Below are 19,100 nucleotides of genomic sequence, written 5' to 3'. Positions count from 1 at the left end.
CTTTGTGAGTTCTTTTTTTCTCCCTTAAATGTTGTGGTTCAGGGTTTAGAGCTGGTCACTAGGTGTACCTTCTCCCTAGGCACTCTCAAGCACTCATATGGCTTCACATACCATTCATGTTTGCTCTTCTGAGCTCCAGAGCCATATATCCAACTGTCTTCTGGATTCTCCACTTTGATATCCCACAAGCATCTCACATTCTAATCTCATCTCACATCCTAACACATTCTAATCTCTTCTCCCAAACTTGCTCCCTCTCAGTGGATGGCATCTGCCAAGCCAGAGTCTAAGGCACCATTTTTGGCTTTTCTGTCTTCTTCTGTCTCAATATTCAATCACTAAATCTTAACAGTTCTACATACTAAGTAGCCAAACCTCCAAACCGCTCCACTTTTCTCCATCTCCTTGGCCACCATCATCTCTTGTCTAATGAAGACAGCAGTGTCCTAACAGGCCTCTCTGCTGCCACCTTCCAGTCCAGTTTCCATTTTGCTCACCTCTAAATCACGGATCTGATTATGTCACACACCTGTATGAAACTCTGCAGTGCTTCCCCATTGTTGGAGACCCACCACAGGGCCCTGAGGCGCTTCCTCTGGGGCCCATCACCCATCACTGCCCCGTCCCTTCCAGTCATGTTGAATTGCAGTGCCCTGAACACGCTGGGCTCACATGCCATTCTCTGTGCTAACACGCTCTTCTCCCTCCTTTCCTCTGACAATGCCTTGCCTTCAGTTCTCTGCAGATCTGCCAGCTACCCTGCTGTGGATACTGGGTCCTGCGGTACAGCCCCCATGCCCCCAAAACTGCCCTTTCCCACTCACTGCACCTGTTGACTTGTTTCAGCACTCACATTCCAATTGGCAGTCACTGTTCATTCCTGTCTCCTCTACTGGCTTATCCCCACAGCCTCACTAGATGGCATTGTTGCATGTCCAGTGCCTCGCAGTGCAGGTGCCCCATACATGGCTTGAAGGGGATCAATGAATCATCCCTTCAAAGAACACTCCAGTTGAGGACCCAGTTACACCGCACCACCTCCAGCTTCTCTTCAGGTCAGTTTCTTCTTCCTCCCTCACTTCTGTATTAAAGCTCTCTGGCTTATTAATTTCCTTAAAACTACCAAATAATTACATCATTTCTCTATTCAAAAATAGCAAAGGGCTCCCTGTAGCCATTAAAAGATTTATATTTTACCATAGAATTAGAGATCCAGAGCAGGAGTGAGGGTAGGAGGGTGGGGAGAGGAGAACTGAGGGGCTTTTTTCTTTCTAAAGTCAAGTATTTTAGGTATAATTTACATACAGTAAAACGGACCCTTTTTAGTTGTGATGTTCTATGTATTTGACAAATATATAGTATGCTGTAACCACATCAAATGTATATTTCCATCACAGTGGAAAATTCTCTGTGCTGCCCCTACTCCTAGGCCTTGGCAGCCACTTTTCTCATTTTCTTCCCTATACTTTTGCCTTTTCCAGCATGTCTTTTCTTTCACTCAGCATAATGCTTTGATATTCAACAACATGTTGCATGTACCAGTAATTTGTTCCCTTTTTGTTGCTGAGTCTTTTCCACTGTGTGAATGCAGGACAATTTATTCATTCACCAGTTGGACATTTAGACTGTTTCTACTTTCTGGAGATTATGAAACTGGTATAATTATTTGTGTAAAAGTCTTTATGTAGGTGTGTTTGTATTTGTCTTAGGTGGGATTGTGGGTCTTATGGTAAGTTTAACTTTATTAGAAACTATTAAATTGGACCAGGAGAGTCTTATCCAAATCATTGAAGAGGGGCTGACACTACACAAATTTGAAACCATGTGTTAATCCAAACACCCAGATAAGCAAGTCCAGCTGTGGGAACCCAGTAAACACCAATGACCAGAAACTGCTGAAGCCCAGAGTGTTTGAGGGGAGGCAGTAAAATGGAGACAGCACTGCCTCGGGAGCTTGGACATGCTGCGCACACTGTTCCCTCCCAGGGCATGCTGGTCACTCAGTGGCCTTGGAAACATTGTCTCAGGTTCCCAGGCCATGAATCTCTCTCACCAGGCCATTTGTAACATGGATGGTTAGATGTTAATGTTTACATACACAAAACACAAATTAATAAAATCAGCGTGTGTGTGTGTGTGTGTGTGTGTGTGTGTGTGTGTGTGTGTGTGTGTGTTGGGGGGTTGGGGGACTGTAATATTTAGACAAAAAGAAACAAATGACTTGAACTATATTTCAAATAAATAACATACACAGAAAGGGGGAAAAACCCCAGGTAACTGTGACTATTTAGAAGGCCTTTCCTTCTGTGTTCTGGAGGAGGCAAAAAAAGTTCAGCCTGTTTCAGAAATCTGTTGCTTAGCATTAAGAGAATGAGCGTGGCAACTGTCTGAAGTTCATTTCTTACGAGTTGACACATTCCATGCAAGTACCAAGAGACATAGGAAAGCCCTATAGGCAATTTCTCAAGGGAAAAAAAATCAGGCAAATCTCGGAATTCTTCAAAAGTCAAGTCATCCAGATATTTTCTGGAGTTAACATCCTTCCAGTAGAACAAGTACCTGCCAGCCTTGGGACCCCTCTACTTAGCTCAACCTGCAGTGCCTTCCCCCGACAAGCTGACAAGACTGGCTCCTTTATGCCCATCAAGTCTTCTTCAAATGTCAGCTTATCAGAGTGACCATCAATTCACATGCCCTACTAGGCTTAATTTCTTTACAGCACTTATTATCTGGATTCATCTATATATCTTGTCTGCCTGCCCAACCAGAACACTAGCCTCTTCGGGGAGGGACATTATAGGTTTTTTTCATTTGCGTATCCCCAATTCCTAGGACAGTGGCCATTCTATACATCCTAAGCACTAACTATTCATTGATGATTTACTGATATACATGTGTACAGGGATCTGTTTCTCATGGTGAATGAACACGCTTGCAGTGTGGTAGATAAAACATAACCAAATTAAGTGGCAAACAGGATGACTTTATGATAATAAATAAATTCTGTTTATTTTTTTCTCTCACATAGTTCAAGAAACCAGACATTAGTGTAAGTTGGAGAACATCTGAGTTTGAAAACAGGTCTTTGCCTTAATGGATTGTTGACTAGAAAATCAGAGGCTGACATTCAAATAATATGTTCTGAAGTGTTGTACAACACTTCCAGAAAGACTTCAGCAGACCAAATATTTAAACCACTTTATACTCAGAAGGCCTCTAAATTTCCCACAACATCCTACCAACAATTGCAAATTCTTTTTTTGTTTTTTTGAGGCAGGGTCTCACCCTGTTGCCCAGTCTGGAGTGCAATGGTGCAATCATAGATCACTGCAGCATCCAACTCCTGGGTTCAAGCAATCCTCCGACATCACCCTCCACAGTAGCTGGGACCACAAGTATGCACCACCACAACCAGCTAGTTTTAAAATTTTTTAATAGAGACAGTGTCTGGCTCTATTGTCCAGGCTGGTCCCAAACCCCTAGGCTCTAGCAGTCCTCCAACTTCAGCCTCCCAAAGTGCTGGGATTACAGGCATGAGCCGCTGCATCCAGCTACAGATTAATTAATTCATTCGTTTGTTCTTTATTTTAAGACTAGTGAAGTGCAGTAGTGAGAAGAGGGGAAGAGTAGAACAAGGAGGTTGACCTATAACTGACTGTGACCAATCAATTGAGCTAACTCACTACCTTCAGACCAGCCAAAAATTCATTTCTTTAGAAAAAAGATGAGAATTATTTTCTAAAAACTAAGCAATGGAACCCCTTCAATGGGTAAAGGGAGGTAAAGTTAACTGAATGGCCTTATTCCTACATATTCAAGTTTTATCACAGTTATAAGGTCTGGTAAATTTTAGAGTAGCGCTTCTTAAGCAAGGGGAGCGAGGAGAGGTACATTCCATTAGGAATGTGCCACCCTCACCACCATAGCCTTTTTTGAGACAATGCCATGGTGAGCAATTGTTACCAATGGGAATGTGTCACATCTCTTAAGTGTAGTGAGATACTTTTTAAAAATTGAGACCCATTCCAGTGAGGTCTTCAGCTGACCCCTGCCAACCTTTTAGACTTTCTGAAATGGCTTGGATGAAATTATACTCACATTAGACATCTAATGCCTATCACTTAATACTTAATAATAATTAATATATTTGAACCCTTTCTCATTTTGCAGTGGAAACTTTCAAATCAGTGTGCTGCAAACTGTTGTAAAATTCTGATTTATAACACTGTCCCCAAAAGTATATAATGGGACTAAAGTTTACCAAACTTACTAAAAATGTTATGAAACACTGGATGTTATTTTGTTGATTTAACATTTCATTTTCATCATTAATCATGTGAAAAAGCAACATAAGCAAAGATTAAATAATCTAAAAATCCTTCAAATTGATCACTCATTACTTCATTTCTTACTGAGCTAAACATTATTTTGTTATCTATAAAGTAGAGAATTTAAAACAATGTATGTCTTTGGCATTACTAGAAAGGGGTATTTAAACTTTGTACCTTTTGTTGCCATAAAATTGAAGTTACAGTAAGATGAAATGGAAGCCCACAGCCCTGTTGGTATGGAATTCCACTAATAATGTCAGATTGTTGCCAAAAAAACAAATTTTGTCATGCAGCTTGCAATTAATGTACCAAAAATTTACCAGCCCATACAGTTTTATCATCTGCCTTCCCCAGAGGAAGTAAACAGATAATAAAACTAATGAAATCATATTTCTTGACCACTCTCATCCAATATAAATTGTTACTTGTCCTTAGAGGATTAGACAGTGAGCTATTTACAAGGGCATTCAAATGTCTGGGCTAGTTAATGGTAGAGGCAGTAGTCTAAGATGTGGGGTATTCCTGAGTCAGCAAAGAGGATCTTGCATTGTGAGGAAGGCCCCCTAAGTCATTAACAAGTGCAGATCAGGGTTTGATGGGCCTCTGTCAAAAGTGTTTTGCATCCGCATTTCTGTGTTCCCTGAAAACACCATGAAATACTGAACTTTAATCAGTAATACAACAAATGAGAAAATGCTCAGTGTTTTAGAACTATTCAGAGCAGAAAACTCTGGAACATAAAATGGGGGGGTACGCCTTAGTTGGTGAGTTGCTAAAACTTGAGATCAGGTGAAGCGAAGGTGATAGGTCCAATGCCTTCTGGAATGTGTAACACCAGCAGTTCTTCAAGTTTGTCCTCTGGCCCTCCTGTATTAGAACCATCTGGGAGACTTGCTCCAGTGCAGATCTCCTCTACAAAACCTACATTTAACCTAGTGAAGCAGAACCCCCTGGTTTTCCCCAGGAGTCTGCATTTGTCACAAGCTTACTAGATGTTTCTGATTCACAGTAAAGCTTGAGAACATTATATGTGACCATCCCACTGGCAAGGCCATTAACATCTTATGCATATGGATACTGAATTTTGCAGCATATTTGAAATCTTGAAGCAATATCAAATGTATGACATCCCCAAATATAGTAATTTCCTTTGGTTTAAAAGGTGGCAGATGAGCACAACCAATTGGGATTAACTCAGCCAATTCTTAGAGTTTAACACATTTTACCTGCACCGAATAATACTTTGCAGATCAAACTGGCAACCAGAAAACAGCATAACAGAACACATGACACCCTGCTGTGGATTTTTAAGAAAAAAACTGACGAATTCCAAATCCATAGTGACATGAGAACTTGCACTTTGAAGGCAGAATGGATTTGTGGGAAGAGAGGACTCCCCTTTTGTTCTCCCTTCACTAGGTGGAGAAGGGAAGAAGGTCTCTCCCCAAACAGCTCTCTTCATTCTGGAATGTTTTCCCAGTCCCCAAGGCGCTCAGTGACCAACTTCCTTTCACAGGTCCTCCCAGTGACTGACCTTGACTCATTCTCCCGAAGAAGTCAACAGGCCACTACAAGAGCTCTTGAGAGAAGCTTTGTGACATGAAATTCATCAAATGAAGCAAGATTCATTTTTTTAAAAATATTACAAAGCTCCAGGGTAATATGCTTAATCCAATTGTTTAAATAGAATAAAAAACCCCATTTTAAGTAAATTTAAAATTAATGAAATATCAGTAGTTTGCCTTAACAAGGACTTGCTTGAACCATGTTCTCCTTTTAAAATCACACACACAGAACCAGTGTACATTTGGAGAAATTTCGCCAGCTGAATACCTTTTTGGCATGAATTCATTCAAAAGACACCAACCATTATGAATATTTTAGGCCATGGTAAGTTGTAACCGCCTCCAGCTTGGTGTTGCAGCTTTATGTTGACATTTGGCATGAAAAGCTTATGGTCTGAGTCATGTTTCTTTTTTGTGTAATTCTGGCTTGGGAATCCGATACAGAGCAGCTGAGAAATAAATTATGTTGCTGAGGCTGAAGATGATGCACAGAAGTATGGCTCCGGCTATCTGAGAGAAAGAGAAGGGCTTGGAGGTGGCTAGGAGCCATTCCTTCCTCAGAGTCTTGTCTAGAAGTATGGCTTCCATCTGCATATGCGTGGCCAGGATCACACACACGTGAAACAGCTGGTGACTGTGACCTATGGCAAACACAAAAGGCCGTCAAGATCAGCAATGAAAAGGAATGAGTACTGGCTGGGCGCGGTGGCTCAAGCCTGTAATCTCAGCACTTTGGGAGGCCGAGACGGGCGGATCACGAGGTCAGGAGATCGAGACCATCCTGGCTAACCCAGTGAAACCCCGTCTCTACTAAAAAAATACAAAAAACTAGCCGGGCGAGGTGGCGGGCGCCTGTAGTCCCAGCTACTCGGGAGGCTGAGGCAGGAGAATGGCGTGAACCCGGGAGGCGGAGCTTGCAGTGAGCTGCGATCCGGCCACTGCACTCCAGCCTGGGCGACAGAGCGAGACTCCGTCTCAAAAAAAAAAAAAAAAGAAAAGGAATGAATACTGATACATGCTATGGCATGTATGCTAAAAATGATGCTAAGTGAAAGAAACCAGACAGGAGACCACATATTATATGAAATCTCCAGAATATGCAAATCCATAAAGACAGAGAGTAGATTAGTGGCTGCTTCAACAGGGGGTGAGAATAGGGATTAACAGTGCATGGGTCTGATGGAGGGGATGAAAATGTTCTAAAACTGATGTATGGTGAATTTACTGAAAATATCATTAAATTGTATACTTGACATTGGGGAATTATTGAATATGTGATATACACCTTAATAAATTTATTTTTAAGAAGCAATATGGGAAAAATAAAAGGTCCATCAGAGAAAACCAAATCCAAATTCTTTTTTAAAACAACTATCCACCAGTCTCATTTTTCAGATGAAAAAATTAGGCACCAAAGGTCATCTCTGGAGAGCCAGCACTGATCAGCTCAGAGTTTCATTCAATGCTCAGGGAGAAGCTGGCTGAATTTTCTGTTGGCCACTAACCAAGTGGACCTCTCCCTACTGCCAGTTAGTCACAGATATGACTAGGATTCTTCCTCGCCAATGCCATGCTGGACCCATCTTACATGGTGCTCATCACAGAGCCTGGGAGCAGAGTAGAGGGTAGTGGGAGTGACAGGGACAGGGACATGCTGGGTGGTTGGTGGTTGGCGAGGAAACAAGTCCAATGCCTAGGGTCAGGGGCAGCTTTGGGGGACAACCCTCAGACCCCAGGAGTAAGGAGGAGATCACATGTGTCATGGGCTGAATGATGTCCCTGAAAAATACATGTGCTGAAGTCTTAACCCCCAGAATGAGACCATATTTGCAGATAGGATCTTTAGAGAAATAATTAGGTAAAAATGAAGTCTCTATGATGGGCCTAATCCACTGTGACTGGTGTCCTTATAAGAAAAGGAGGTTAGGCCAGGCACGGTGGCTCATGCCTGTAATCCCAGCACTCTGGGAGGCTGAGGCGGGCAGATCACGAGGTCAGGAGATCAAGACCATTCTGGCTAACATAATGAAACCCCATCTCTACTAAAAATACAAAAATTAGCCGGGCGTGGTGGCGGGCACCTGTAATCCCAGCTACTCAGGAGGCTGAGGCAGGAGAATGGTATGAACCCGGGAGGCAGAGCTTGCAGGGAGCCGAGATTGCACCACTGCACGCTAGCCTGGGTGACAGACAGAGACCTCCCTCTCAAAAAAAAAAAAAAAAAAGGAGGTTAGGATACAGACATGCATGTATACAGAGAAAAAGATCATGTAAAGACAGATGGAAAGAACGGCCATCAACAAGCCAAAGAGGAGGCCTCTGGAGAAACCAACTCTGCCAACACTTTGATCTCAGATTTCCAGCCTCCAGAATTGTGAGAAAATAAATTTCAGTTGTTTAGGCCACAACAGTCTGTGATACTTTGTTATGGCAGCCCTAGCAAACTAATACAACATAAAAGTTAAATAAGGATTCTCTTTTGGTTTAAAAAAAATAAAATAAAAAGGCTGGGCATGGTGGCTCACACCTATAATCCCAAAACTTTGGGAGGCCAAGGCAGGAAGATTGCTTGAACCCAGGAGTTTTGAGACCAGCTTGGGCAACACAGTGAGATCCTATCTCTAGAAAAATTGAAAATTTAGTGTTGCACCCTCAGGACCTATCTCAGAAGAAATACGCAATAAATGTGTCCTAGGACTTGATCCAGCCTGGCCACCTCTACTATTGAGCAGGAGCAGAGTTAGGAATAAGAATGTAGAAGGGTTGAGGATTCTCAAGTGGATGTCTGACAAGTTTCCTACAGCAGGGAGCTGTGAGGCCCCCAGTATCTGTCTCCAGGAAGAAGGTGTGCCTGGAGCTGCCATGCCTGCCTTACTCAAGCTATACTAATGGGCTGTGTATGATTTCCAAATGTGTATGTGATGCAGCAAAGTGATTTCATCTCCAGCAGAGAGCTGTGCTCTCAGGACACAGGGCAAAGCAGAGTGGTAACTAGCCACCTTCTCCAGCTGAGGCTCAAACCTGTCTCCACTGGGGCATGAGATAAAAGACAGAAAGAGCCATCAGCATTGGATGTATCTGAAATGTGGCTGCAGCAGGAAGAGTGATTTCAACAATCCTGCCTAACAGGAATAGGGAGGAGCTTCCTCTGGGCCAAACCATGCCAGGCCAGCACTTCCCAGGAAACCTGGGGCTCATGGCCAGAGAGGGATTCCCACCTCCAGCAGACTCTGTTAGTTAAGGACTGAGAATGTCCCAAATCTTGTTAATGATCTGTCATGAACTATTGTCTAGGAAATGTCCCCCAGAGGGGTGTTTTTCAGTTCTGTATCCCTAGGCCCAAGAAGATGGGACAGAGTTGAATAAATAAAATGTTATTAAGAAACCTGAGTGGTAGCAAAAGAAGGCCCAGGGCTATTTTTCCTGCAACCCCAAAACTTGCTACACAGACACCTCTACTTCATCAAGGGGGCTGGGGAGGTGGACATGGCGGTCAGGATGCTGGTCACTCCGATTCCCTGGCCTCTCCTTTTCCTCCTTTTTGGAAATCTGTTCTCTAAGCATTTTGCTAGTTACAACCCCTTCTGACACAACAAAAGTGGGAAAAGAGATAAAAACTTTAATCAGATCAAACAAACTGCATCTGGCCACATCTCTTAGTGGGAGGAGATGGAAAATCAGGAACAAAATGGGCTTGGAGAGAAGCAAGCTTCCCACCCTGGTGGGGACAATGACTGGTCCTTTGATTCCCAGGTACTCATCTAAGGAACTCTCACCCCAAAGTCTTGTCATCCTCACCAGAAGTGATGCAAGGATGCCTCCTCCTAGCCAGTCCCAGAGCCAGAGCAGAGGAGGCACATTCTGCAGGGCCCCGTCCCTCCTTCCCTAGACAGAGCGGGGAAAGAACTCTGCCAGCAGGTGGAAACCCCCGTGACTCCGACACCTTCTCTCCACCACATCCTCTGGAGCTTCAGTGAGCTCAGGTTCATCTGGAGGATGACTCGGCCTCTGTGTGAGTATTGGGTTTCACTCTTGGAGTTTCTGGTTCAGGAGGTCCGTGGTGGGGCCTGAGAATCTGCATGTTCTCAGATGATGCTGATGCTGCTGGCTGATGACCACCCCTTGAGAAACCACTGTTCTACCATGAACTCCTGGCCCCCTCCTGCCCACCATGCTCAAGACAAAGAAGGATGCTTTCCCCTTTTCCCTTTCCTGCACAGCCCCCTGTTATCTGGTACCCTCAGAGCCATCTTCATCCTGTCTTTCCTCTTCCTGTCCTCGGCTGCCCCCAATGTACTTTTTTTTTTTTCTTCAGATAGGATCTCTCTCACCCAGACTAGAGTGCAGTGCACCATCATGGCTCACTGCAGCCTCAACCTTCCAGGCTCAAGCCAACGCCTCCTGAGTAGCTGGGACCACAGGCGCACGCCACCACACCCGGCTAATTTTTGTGTTTTTTGTAGAAACAGGGTTTCGCTGTGTCGCTCAGGATTGTCTTGAGCACAGGCTCAAGTAATCTGCCCACCTTGGCCTCCCAAAGTGCTGGGATTACATGCGTGAGCCACCACACCCAGCCCCAATGTTCATTTAATAATGAGATCCATGTTCTGGATAACAATAGGACACACTGGCTCCATACCCCATCAGAATGCTTTAGGCTCCTGGGCCTACCTGCCCTTCATCCTGCCCATACTACCTAACAGTGCACCTGCTGCGGACACCCTGGCCTCTGTCAACTTGCAGTGGTGCTCACCTTGGCCGCTCTCCCTGCCCCTCCCTGCCCTTTGCAGCTCCATGCGCTAGAGTCAGGGACAGGACCCTGCCCAGCCAGGTGGGCAATGAGCAGAGCAGCAGGGCTGTTGCCCACTCACCGATGTAGTCAAAGCGTCCTGGGGCTAGGCGCTCCGGCAGGTGTGCAGAGTACAAGAAAGAGGCCAGGAGGGTCATGATCATGTGCTTCTGGTGGTAGGAGGTGGCTTCATTTTGTGCACTCTCCCCTGGGAACAGGAATAGCTGCAGGTGTTTAAAGAAACATCAGGTCTTGAGAGGACAGGCCTGAGGCAGGCCCTCTTCCTTCTCAGCACCTGCAGCTGGGACTTTGGGGGCTCTGACACCCACACACGTCAGCACACACACAAACTCCAGAGGCCAAGTCCCTCACCTCCTCAGGTTGTGGCCTGGGAGAGGAAACTCAGGCACCATGTGAGCGGAACTCCTATCCTGAGTGTGGTCGATTGAGACTCGAGACTATTATATTTCAGTCCCCCAAATGCTCATGAGAGTCTTTTGGGTTATTTACTTACTGAAGCGGGGAGAAAAAGGAAAGAAGGAAGGAATGGGAAAGGAAAAGAAAGACAAAAATCCTACTAGATAATTGGTACTCTTTCTGGGGGTAAAATGTAAGTACAATTGACTCTTAACATACAGGCTAGGGGCACTGACCTCCTGCAGTCAAAAGTCCATGTACAACTTTGACTCCCCCAAACTTAATTACTAATAGCCTCCTGTTGACTGGAAACCTTACCTGTAACAAACTGCCAATTAACACATATTTTGTATATGTATTATATACTGTATTCTTACAGTAAAGTAAGCTAGAGAAAAGCAAGTGTTATTGAGAAAATCCTGAGGAGGAGGAAGAAGAAAAGGGGTTGGTCTTGCTGTCTCCTGAGTGGCGGAGGTGGAAGAAAACCCATGTATAAGTTCAAACCCATGTTTGAGGGTCAACTGTATAGGGGATTCACGCTGGAACTCACTTTTTATCAGCACATCCACTGAACTGGTGCTCCTAATTAAGGCTTTAAGGCCTAGAAATCCCTGGAAGGCCTTCTGAGTCATCCAAAAGTATCAATCATGGCCACTATACTGTTTCAGAGCTAAGTGTAGTTTTTGTATTATTGTTATAAACAGTCATAGCAGCCGCCACTTACCGAGGGCAGCAAGCCAGGCCTCTTACGTGCATCATTTCACCTGAGCCACAATTATCATAAGGCAGACTCCATTTTCCCCATTTTGCAGATGAGGAGAGTGGGCCAGAGAGTGACTTGCATATCACTTAGTGAGAAGTGAAGTCAGGATCTGAATCCAGGCAGGCTGATTCCAGCATCAACATCGGCACTTAGAACTGGACCTCCCCTTCCCTCTGCCCTCCTCTGACTCAGCCACGTGCCAGAAGCACGCAACACTTGTCACAACACAGGACTCACACTGCCTGATTTGGAGGCACATGGGACAGAATTGCTCTGTCTGCTCTTGGTTTCCTGTGTGTGGTCTGCGCCCTCGAGGAAGGAGTGAGGGGAATGGGCTACAGCCCCATCTTTGGTGCTCCTCCAGACCCACAGAGGCAGAGCACAGAGAACGTGCTCAATGCCCCAGCTGCTGGGTGGAGCTCAGCCCCTCCCCTTGTCCCTCAGCCCTGCCATCTGGGCTTTATTCTTCAAGCCCACAGGACACCACCTCTGGGAGGAAACTTCACTCACCAGGTACTGGATAAGCACTGCAGAGCCTATCAGATCCATTGTTTTGATTAATCCTCATTACCCCCTACAAAGGAGGGCTGGTACCCTCATGTACAGATGAGGAAACTAATTTGAGGCTCAGAGAGTTGTGTGCCCTGCCTGAGGTCACACAGCCAGTGAGCAGTGGGACTAGAATTTGAACTCAAGCCCATATGGTTTGAAAGTGCATGGACTTTCCCCTTCTTGTCCTACTTGCTGTCCCTACTATAACCTCTTCCTTTATGCTCTCCATCTCATTCCCATTGCTTGTTTAAGACCCTCGTTCATGCCTTTTCATTCAATATTAACAGTATACTGCTTGATGATGGAACAATGCATTCCCAAACTCTTGCTAACAGTCAGCACTTTACATGTTCTCCGTGTAATCCTCCCCACAGCCCATGAGGTGTTATCAAGCCCAGCTTACAGATGAGGGATATTGAGGCATAGAGAACTGGCCCAGGGACTGACAGCAAGTATTGGAGACCTGCCTGCAGAGCTCACTCTCCTGCTCACTCCACTCAGCCCCAGGCTGCCTGCTCTGCCTGGCTCTATGACATTCCTGAGCCCACAGTCATATTGTCAGTCAGGGCCTCTGTGCTTATGCCATCTCCTAACCACTCCTCAAGTGCCACCAAGGCAGCACCTGGGTGCAGGCGAAAGAAAGATAGATCAGACTGTTACTGTGTCTATGTAGAAAAAGGAAGACATAAGAAATTCCATTTTGATCTGTACTAAGAAAAATTTTTCTTATTTCTTTTCTCAATCTCTCGTCCCACCTGACGAGAAATACCCACAGGTGTGGAGGCGCTGGCCCCCTTCACCTAGGTCTTGACTCCTGTTTTGTTCTACAGTTCCCATTGCAGTGCTGTGACCCCCAGAAGCTCAGTAAAACAACTGACTTCCTGGTGTTGCCAACAGGCAGAGAGGAGATACAGCCAGTCCTTACCCTGTAGAAGATGGGCAGGGAGTCCCACATGTACGGATAAGCAAAGGCGAGCACACGAATCACCTTACAGAGTCTGGGCTTCTGGATTTCAAGAAACCTAAATGAGGGAAGGAAAGTGGGGAGGAAATGGAATGAAAAGAGTCTCAGTAAATTGCACATGCACATGCACGCACACCGAGGGCCTGGTCATCGACAGAGGACAAGCATTTTTGTACAAGCTCCTGTGGCCAGCAGCTTCTCCACCAGCCTCATCCATTCCTCCCACCCCAATGGAAGTGACAAAACTTCAGATGCAAAAAGATCTCCAGAGACACCACCTCCAGACCATGGGAAGCAGTGGTGTCCAGACTAAGCCAGAAAGGAGGCGCTGGGCAGAAACCCTTTGAGGGCCACGTTACATAACTGCCAAAGAGCCTTTTAAAACTCTAGTTGCTACCGGGACAGGGAATGAGTAGGGAGCTTCAGGGGATCCACTGCCACAGACTTTTGGGGGGCACACTCTGCAAAGGCTGAGATGCACCCATCTAGTTGGAGCCCAGGTATTATCACGCAGGAGGCCTGGGTTGAAGTAGGCATTTGATCCTTGGAGAGCTTTCTGGAATATTTATACCACACACAGGGATACTTGGCTTGGGAAAACTAAATAAACATGAAGTCTTTCCTTCTCTCCTTCGTTGCCACCCTCACCCAACCTCCAATCCAAGACAGCTGACAGCAACATTAAAACAAGTGATGTTGATTGTTGAGAGGCAGGTCCCCCCAGACAGAACATGACAGGACCTCAGCTGACTTGGGCCCAGCCTGGGGCAGCAGCTCAGGGTATGGGGAACTGGGCCGCACAGAGGGCAGGCTGCACACTGGGAGGACATGGGGATGGGCAAGGAGGATCTCTGCACAAAACCACAGCCCTGAACTGAGGCCTGGGTAAGGAAGTGCTCATGGGCCCTGGCTGGGCCACCAAGGCCAGGTAGTAGGGACAGGTACAGTCCCCACATCAATGCTGAGGTGTACTGTGGAGGGCTGTGTCCTCCCTCAGGGCCCACAGGGCTGCAGGGTAAGGAACCCAGCACAGGGGATGCAGAGCCACATGCTGAGGCTCTTGGGATGGCTGTTCTGATGCAGTCTGTAAAGGCAATGCGTGCATTTGGGCCCTTTCAGCCTTTGCTGACAGTTCTGCCCCTCATCACACTGGAGCGATGGGGTCTGGGTCCTGCTGTGGCTCCCACTCTGCTCCCAAGAACCTCGGGCCCAGTCCACAAGCCTGTTCTTTCTCCTTCAAATGCCATCTGCTGTTTCCTCTGAGCCCAGACGCATTTCCCGTGGCCAGGCTGTTCACATCTCGTATGAGCCAGTAAAGCTACCTGACCATAAACCTGGCTGCTGTCTGTATCCCTCAGCATGGAGTATGCAGGGACTTCCACATCGGGCAGTTAGGGAACGCTCCTCAGGCAGGCGCCAGGTCTGGTCAGGCCTGGATCCCGGGGACCCAGCACAGAATCAGGTCTAAGGATGTGGACATTGTCCAGGCTAGTGTGCTCCACTCAGTCCTCAGGGCATCCGAGCACAAACGGCCCACCCAGAGATTCCTGTTTCAGGGGAAAAGGACACCACTGTGTGCCCCAAGAAGCCCCACGGCCTCCCAAGACAAACTCCAACTTCACTCCAGCCCACTTTGGTGTTTCTTCTTTGCTGACCCTGCCTGTAAGTCATACATGGCACCTGGCACGTACCAGGTGAGAAGCTCAATGAGAAGGGACTAGGATGCATCGTCCCCCCAAAAAAGAACCAAACTCTAGGAGAGGTGAGGCAGCAGCACTGTGATTTCATGTGGAGAGCTTGATCGGGACACACTGGGTTCAAATCCTGACTCTGCCCTTCACAACCACATGACCTCGGCTGGTCACTAACCTTTGTGTACCTCCTGATCCTCACGGGTGACACAGGGACAATGACTGTGCCTCGTCACAGCCTTGTTGTATGGATTCGATGAAACGATGCTCGTGAGGTGTTTAGAACTGTGCATGGTACAGTCACACAGACTAAATAGCAGCTTTTAAAAAACATGCATCGTGGAGCTCCATTCTCTCCCCCGCCCCACCTTGTATCGATGTTGGTCCAGAAAATAGGAACAGGAGGGAACAAACAGGTTCTGGGTGATTTGCCTGAAGTCAGATGAGTCAATAAGAAGCAGAGCTAGGATATAAACCCTGGGCTTTCTGGTTCCCAAGTGTCACCCCCTCTGCCTCAAGCAGTAGGCTGGGTAGCCTCAGACTCCGCCCAGCCTTCACCCTTCCCTGCCCACTCTGCCCCTGGAGCAGAGGGCATACACTCCTGCCATCCCGAGAGCCAGGTACCTGCCTCACCGGCCTTCTTAGTCCTCCAGCAGACCCTGCCCGGCCGCGGCAGGCCGCCCCCTCCTGCCCTGTGCCCTGCCACGGCCTGCCCTCTCTGGGTTGAGAGGCTGGCTCTTAAAGGGCCCCTGTGGCCACTTACACTCGAAGAAATCTGGCTCTGGCTGGCGAAGGCCATCCCCCAAAGCATGGATTTTCTGTGACTTGAGACAACATTTCGCTCGGCCTGACAAAGTGTTTCCCCAGGGGCAAACGGACCAGCCTCTCCAGCTGCAAAGCCGAGTCTAGAGGGAAAAGAGGAGAAAAAGCAGAATAGAAGAGAGACAGCAACAGAGAGAAAAAGGCAGAAGGGCCAGTAGCTTGGGAGAAGGGCCGCCCGCTGCCAAGTTGCAGTTCCGCATCAGGCCACGCGATGTCGCCACAGCCAGAGCAGAGCCGCAGCCACAGCATCCTCAGAGGCGCCCCACGCGCGGCCCCACAGCCCAGCCTGCTCGGGCTTAGGGCAGTCCCGCAGCAGAGGGCTAAGGGGCTGCTATACAGGAAGTCAGGTCTCTGCTCAGAACGAGGTTGGCAAGGCACACGGAGTTGCGGGAGAAGCCTTCGTTAAGAGAGGGTTGATTCAACACAGTCTGTTCTAAACCCTGACAACACAGCTGAAAGCACTGGCAACTGGAATTCCGGAAACTAGGGCTTGAAAATAGCGGGCCTTCGGAAAAATCATTTTATTGCAGAGACGCACGCACGAGTGCACGTGTGTGTGTACATAAGGGCGGTGGTTATGGTTGTTTTCTTGTGTAGGAGTTGTCTTATCTTGGAGAACTGCAGGAATGTGGACATTTCCCCATGTCCGTACCTGGCCAATCCTCTGAGAACCATGTCTGCTGAGCCTTCTACCTCCTTCGCTGACCTCAAACCCCTTCCAGGTCAGCTCTACTCCTCTGAGCTGCCTCAGCAACTGCCAAGCTGTCCTTACAGCAGAGCTCATGAGTGAAAATTAATCTCTCGCCCTCACAGCTCTGACCAGCAGGTTTTTCACTCAGCAGCTCTTCGGAAAAAAAAAAAAAAAAGCAATCAATAGTTGGACGCATTGGATGGAGATGGACAATGATTTGTGATATACAGCACTCGCTGTGTAACTGACATTCGTGAAGGGAGTGGCAGCCCTTTCCTGTGCAGGCATGAGCAGGCCAGGGCCTCGGCCACCCCCGCCTTGCTCCAAGAACCACGAAGAAGGCATGCATTCTCTCATTTCCCCTCTCAAATGCTACAGAATGAGAAGGCAGTTTTCTGGAACATATTCAGTTGAACCAAAGTCCATGATAGTAAGAACCAAAAACCACTCAGGGTATGACAAAGCTATGTTGAGATTGGCCTTAATGGTCTGCCTTATAATGGAACGAATGCCATTTCAACCCTGATTTTCAGGCAAGCATCAGATAACTATCAAGCTAATACTGAGGTTCCTGGTCTCCCCCTGTGCTCCTGGGAGGGGAAGGTGGTTCTCTCCTGCTCTGCCCAACTACAGCTGGATAGAGCAGGAGGGAGAGGCAGGGGTGGAGCCTGGGGGAGGAAGACAGCTGGGAGAGGAAGCTTGGAGAAGACACTAAGGCATTGGCATTGCAGGATGCCCAAACCAGAGAGGACCCAGAGGATGTTGTTTCAGATGCCCTCACTGAAGATGCAGACCCTGAGGCCCAGAGGGGACAGTGACTGCCCTGAGGCCACACAGCAAGTCTGGGGGAGCAGGGTTGAAATTCAGGCCTCCAGATGCCCAGACCCTCCTCTCTACCCACTTCTCCTGAAGTTACTCAGGGCCAGCATCACTTCTGCACGAGTCAGCTTTCTCACTCTCCAGACACTAAAGGCAGAGATAGGGAGTGAACAGAGTGGAGGACAGCTTGTAAGAGCAGCAAAACCACAGACAGGGGAATGTGGAGCGAGGACGAGGTACAAAGGGCACTGGAAGGGCCACAGCTGGAATGCCCACTCTACCTTTGGGTGCAAAAGTGTGGCACGTGCCCCCTTCCTCCTTTTTGCTTCCAACATAGCCCACCACCTCCCTCTCCCCTCAGCTCCCACTTCTGTGGCTGTTAACATGCCTGGAAACCCCTCAGGGCACAGAAGCTGAGTGCATAGGATTTTTTTTCCCCCTAGGAGACTCTCATCCTTCATGAGCAAAGGACCAGTCCTCATAGGACCCACAAGCCCCCAGCCCACCATCCAAGTCCCTCTGCAGCTGCTCTCCTCTATCCACTCCTGCAGACTCTGGCAACTCTGATGATCCTTGCTGCTTCCCGACCCTGGCCCACCCTCTCTGTAGTCTTCATCCTTGTCCTGGCTGGTTGCTCTGTCCTCCTTTTCAGCTAAAGTGTTCGACCTCCTTCAATATCCAGTCCTAATGCCACTTCTCAGAACCCTGTGTATCTCAGCAGGTGTCATTCTGCCTTATCATTATTTGTTTACACTCCCTCCCGCTACACTCTGAAGGAAATGATGGCCTCATGGGCCTCTAGGGGCATCTGCAGTCTCTCCCCTACAGCACTGGGTGCTCTCTGAAGGCAAGGGCATCCTTCTGGCACCCCCAGCTCCTAACGTGGTACCTGGAGTATGGCAGGTATTTAAGGAATGTTGGATGGGTGGGTGGGCGTGTAGATGCGTGGATGGATGGAATAGCCACAGATGCTATTAATAAATAATCCACTTCATTGGCAAAGGGAGAAGCCCCCAAACTCAGGCACCCAGGAGATGTCTGGCAAAGCTGCCCTGTCGGGTAAGTTCCTCCAAAGACACCAGGCATGCCACATCCAAAAGACCCCATCTGTTATATCTGAACCATCAGGGAAGACTCCTGGCTAGAAGAAAGCAATCTAGGCTGAGCAGGGTGGCTCACACCTGTATCCTAGCACTTTGGGAGGCCGAGGAGAGTGCATCACCTGAGGTCAGGAGCTCGAGACCAGCCTGGCCAGCATGGCGAAACCCTGTCTCTCCTTAAAAACAAAACAAAACAAAAATTAAAACCAGCAAGTGTTCTAAGAATCTGAATTATGAGCTCCTGGGGGATGATCCACCATCTTGGATCATCCATTCTGGAGACAATTTCTTTTTTTTCTTTGCTCCATTGCCCAGGCTGGAGTGCAGTGGCATGATCTCAGCTTACTGCAACTTCTGCCTCCTGGGTTCAAGCGATTCTCCCGCCTCAGCCTCTTGAGTAGCTAGAATTACAGGCGCCCATGACCACACCCAGCTAACCTTTGTATTTTTAGTAGAGACAGGTTTTCACCATGTTGGCCAGACTGGTCTTGAAACCTGACTTCAGGTGATCCACCCACCTGGGGCTCCCAAAATGCTGGGATTACAGGTGTGAGCCACTACGCCCAGCCTCACCCTGGAGACCTTCTTCCACACTC

General features: G+C 47.5%; 1 protein-coding gene across 29 annotated transcripts in view; it reads right to left on the bottom strand.

Moving 5' to 3' along the window:
* Positions 1–2,983: 2,983 nt before the first annotated feature.
* The window catches only part of PAQR5 (progestin and adipoQ receptor family member 5), a 103,242-nt gene continuing 87,125 nt past the window's right edge, over positions 2,984–19,100 (bottom strand). For all 29 annotated transcript variants that reach the window (XM_028851078.2, XM_077938728.1, XM_015142563.3 and 26 more), the window contains 3 exons: positions 13,343–13,439; positions 10,768–10,909; positions 2,984–6,537 (listed from right to left, as the gene is read on the bottom strand). In XM_028851078.2, the coding sequence (XP_028706911.1) occupies positions 6,296–6,537; positions 10,768–10,909; positions 13,343–13,439 (481 nt within the window). In that variant the 3' untranslated portion in view covers positions 2,984–6,295. The remainder of the gene's footprint in view (positions 6,538–10,767; positions 10,910–13,342; positions 13,440–19,100) is intronic.

The sequence above is a fragment of the Macaca mulatta genome, chromosome 7 (genome assembly GCF_049350105.2).
Source record: "Macaca mulatta isolate MMU2019108-1 chromosome 7, T2T-MMU8v2.0, whole genome shotgun sequence".
Lineage (NCBI taxonomy): Eukaryota > Metazoa > Chordata > Mammalia > Primates > Cercopithecidae > Macaca > Macaca mulatta.
The sequence above is the reverse complement of the archived record's forward strand: the minus strand, read 5'-3'. Positions and strand labels throughout refer to the sequence as shown.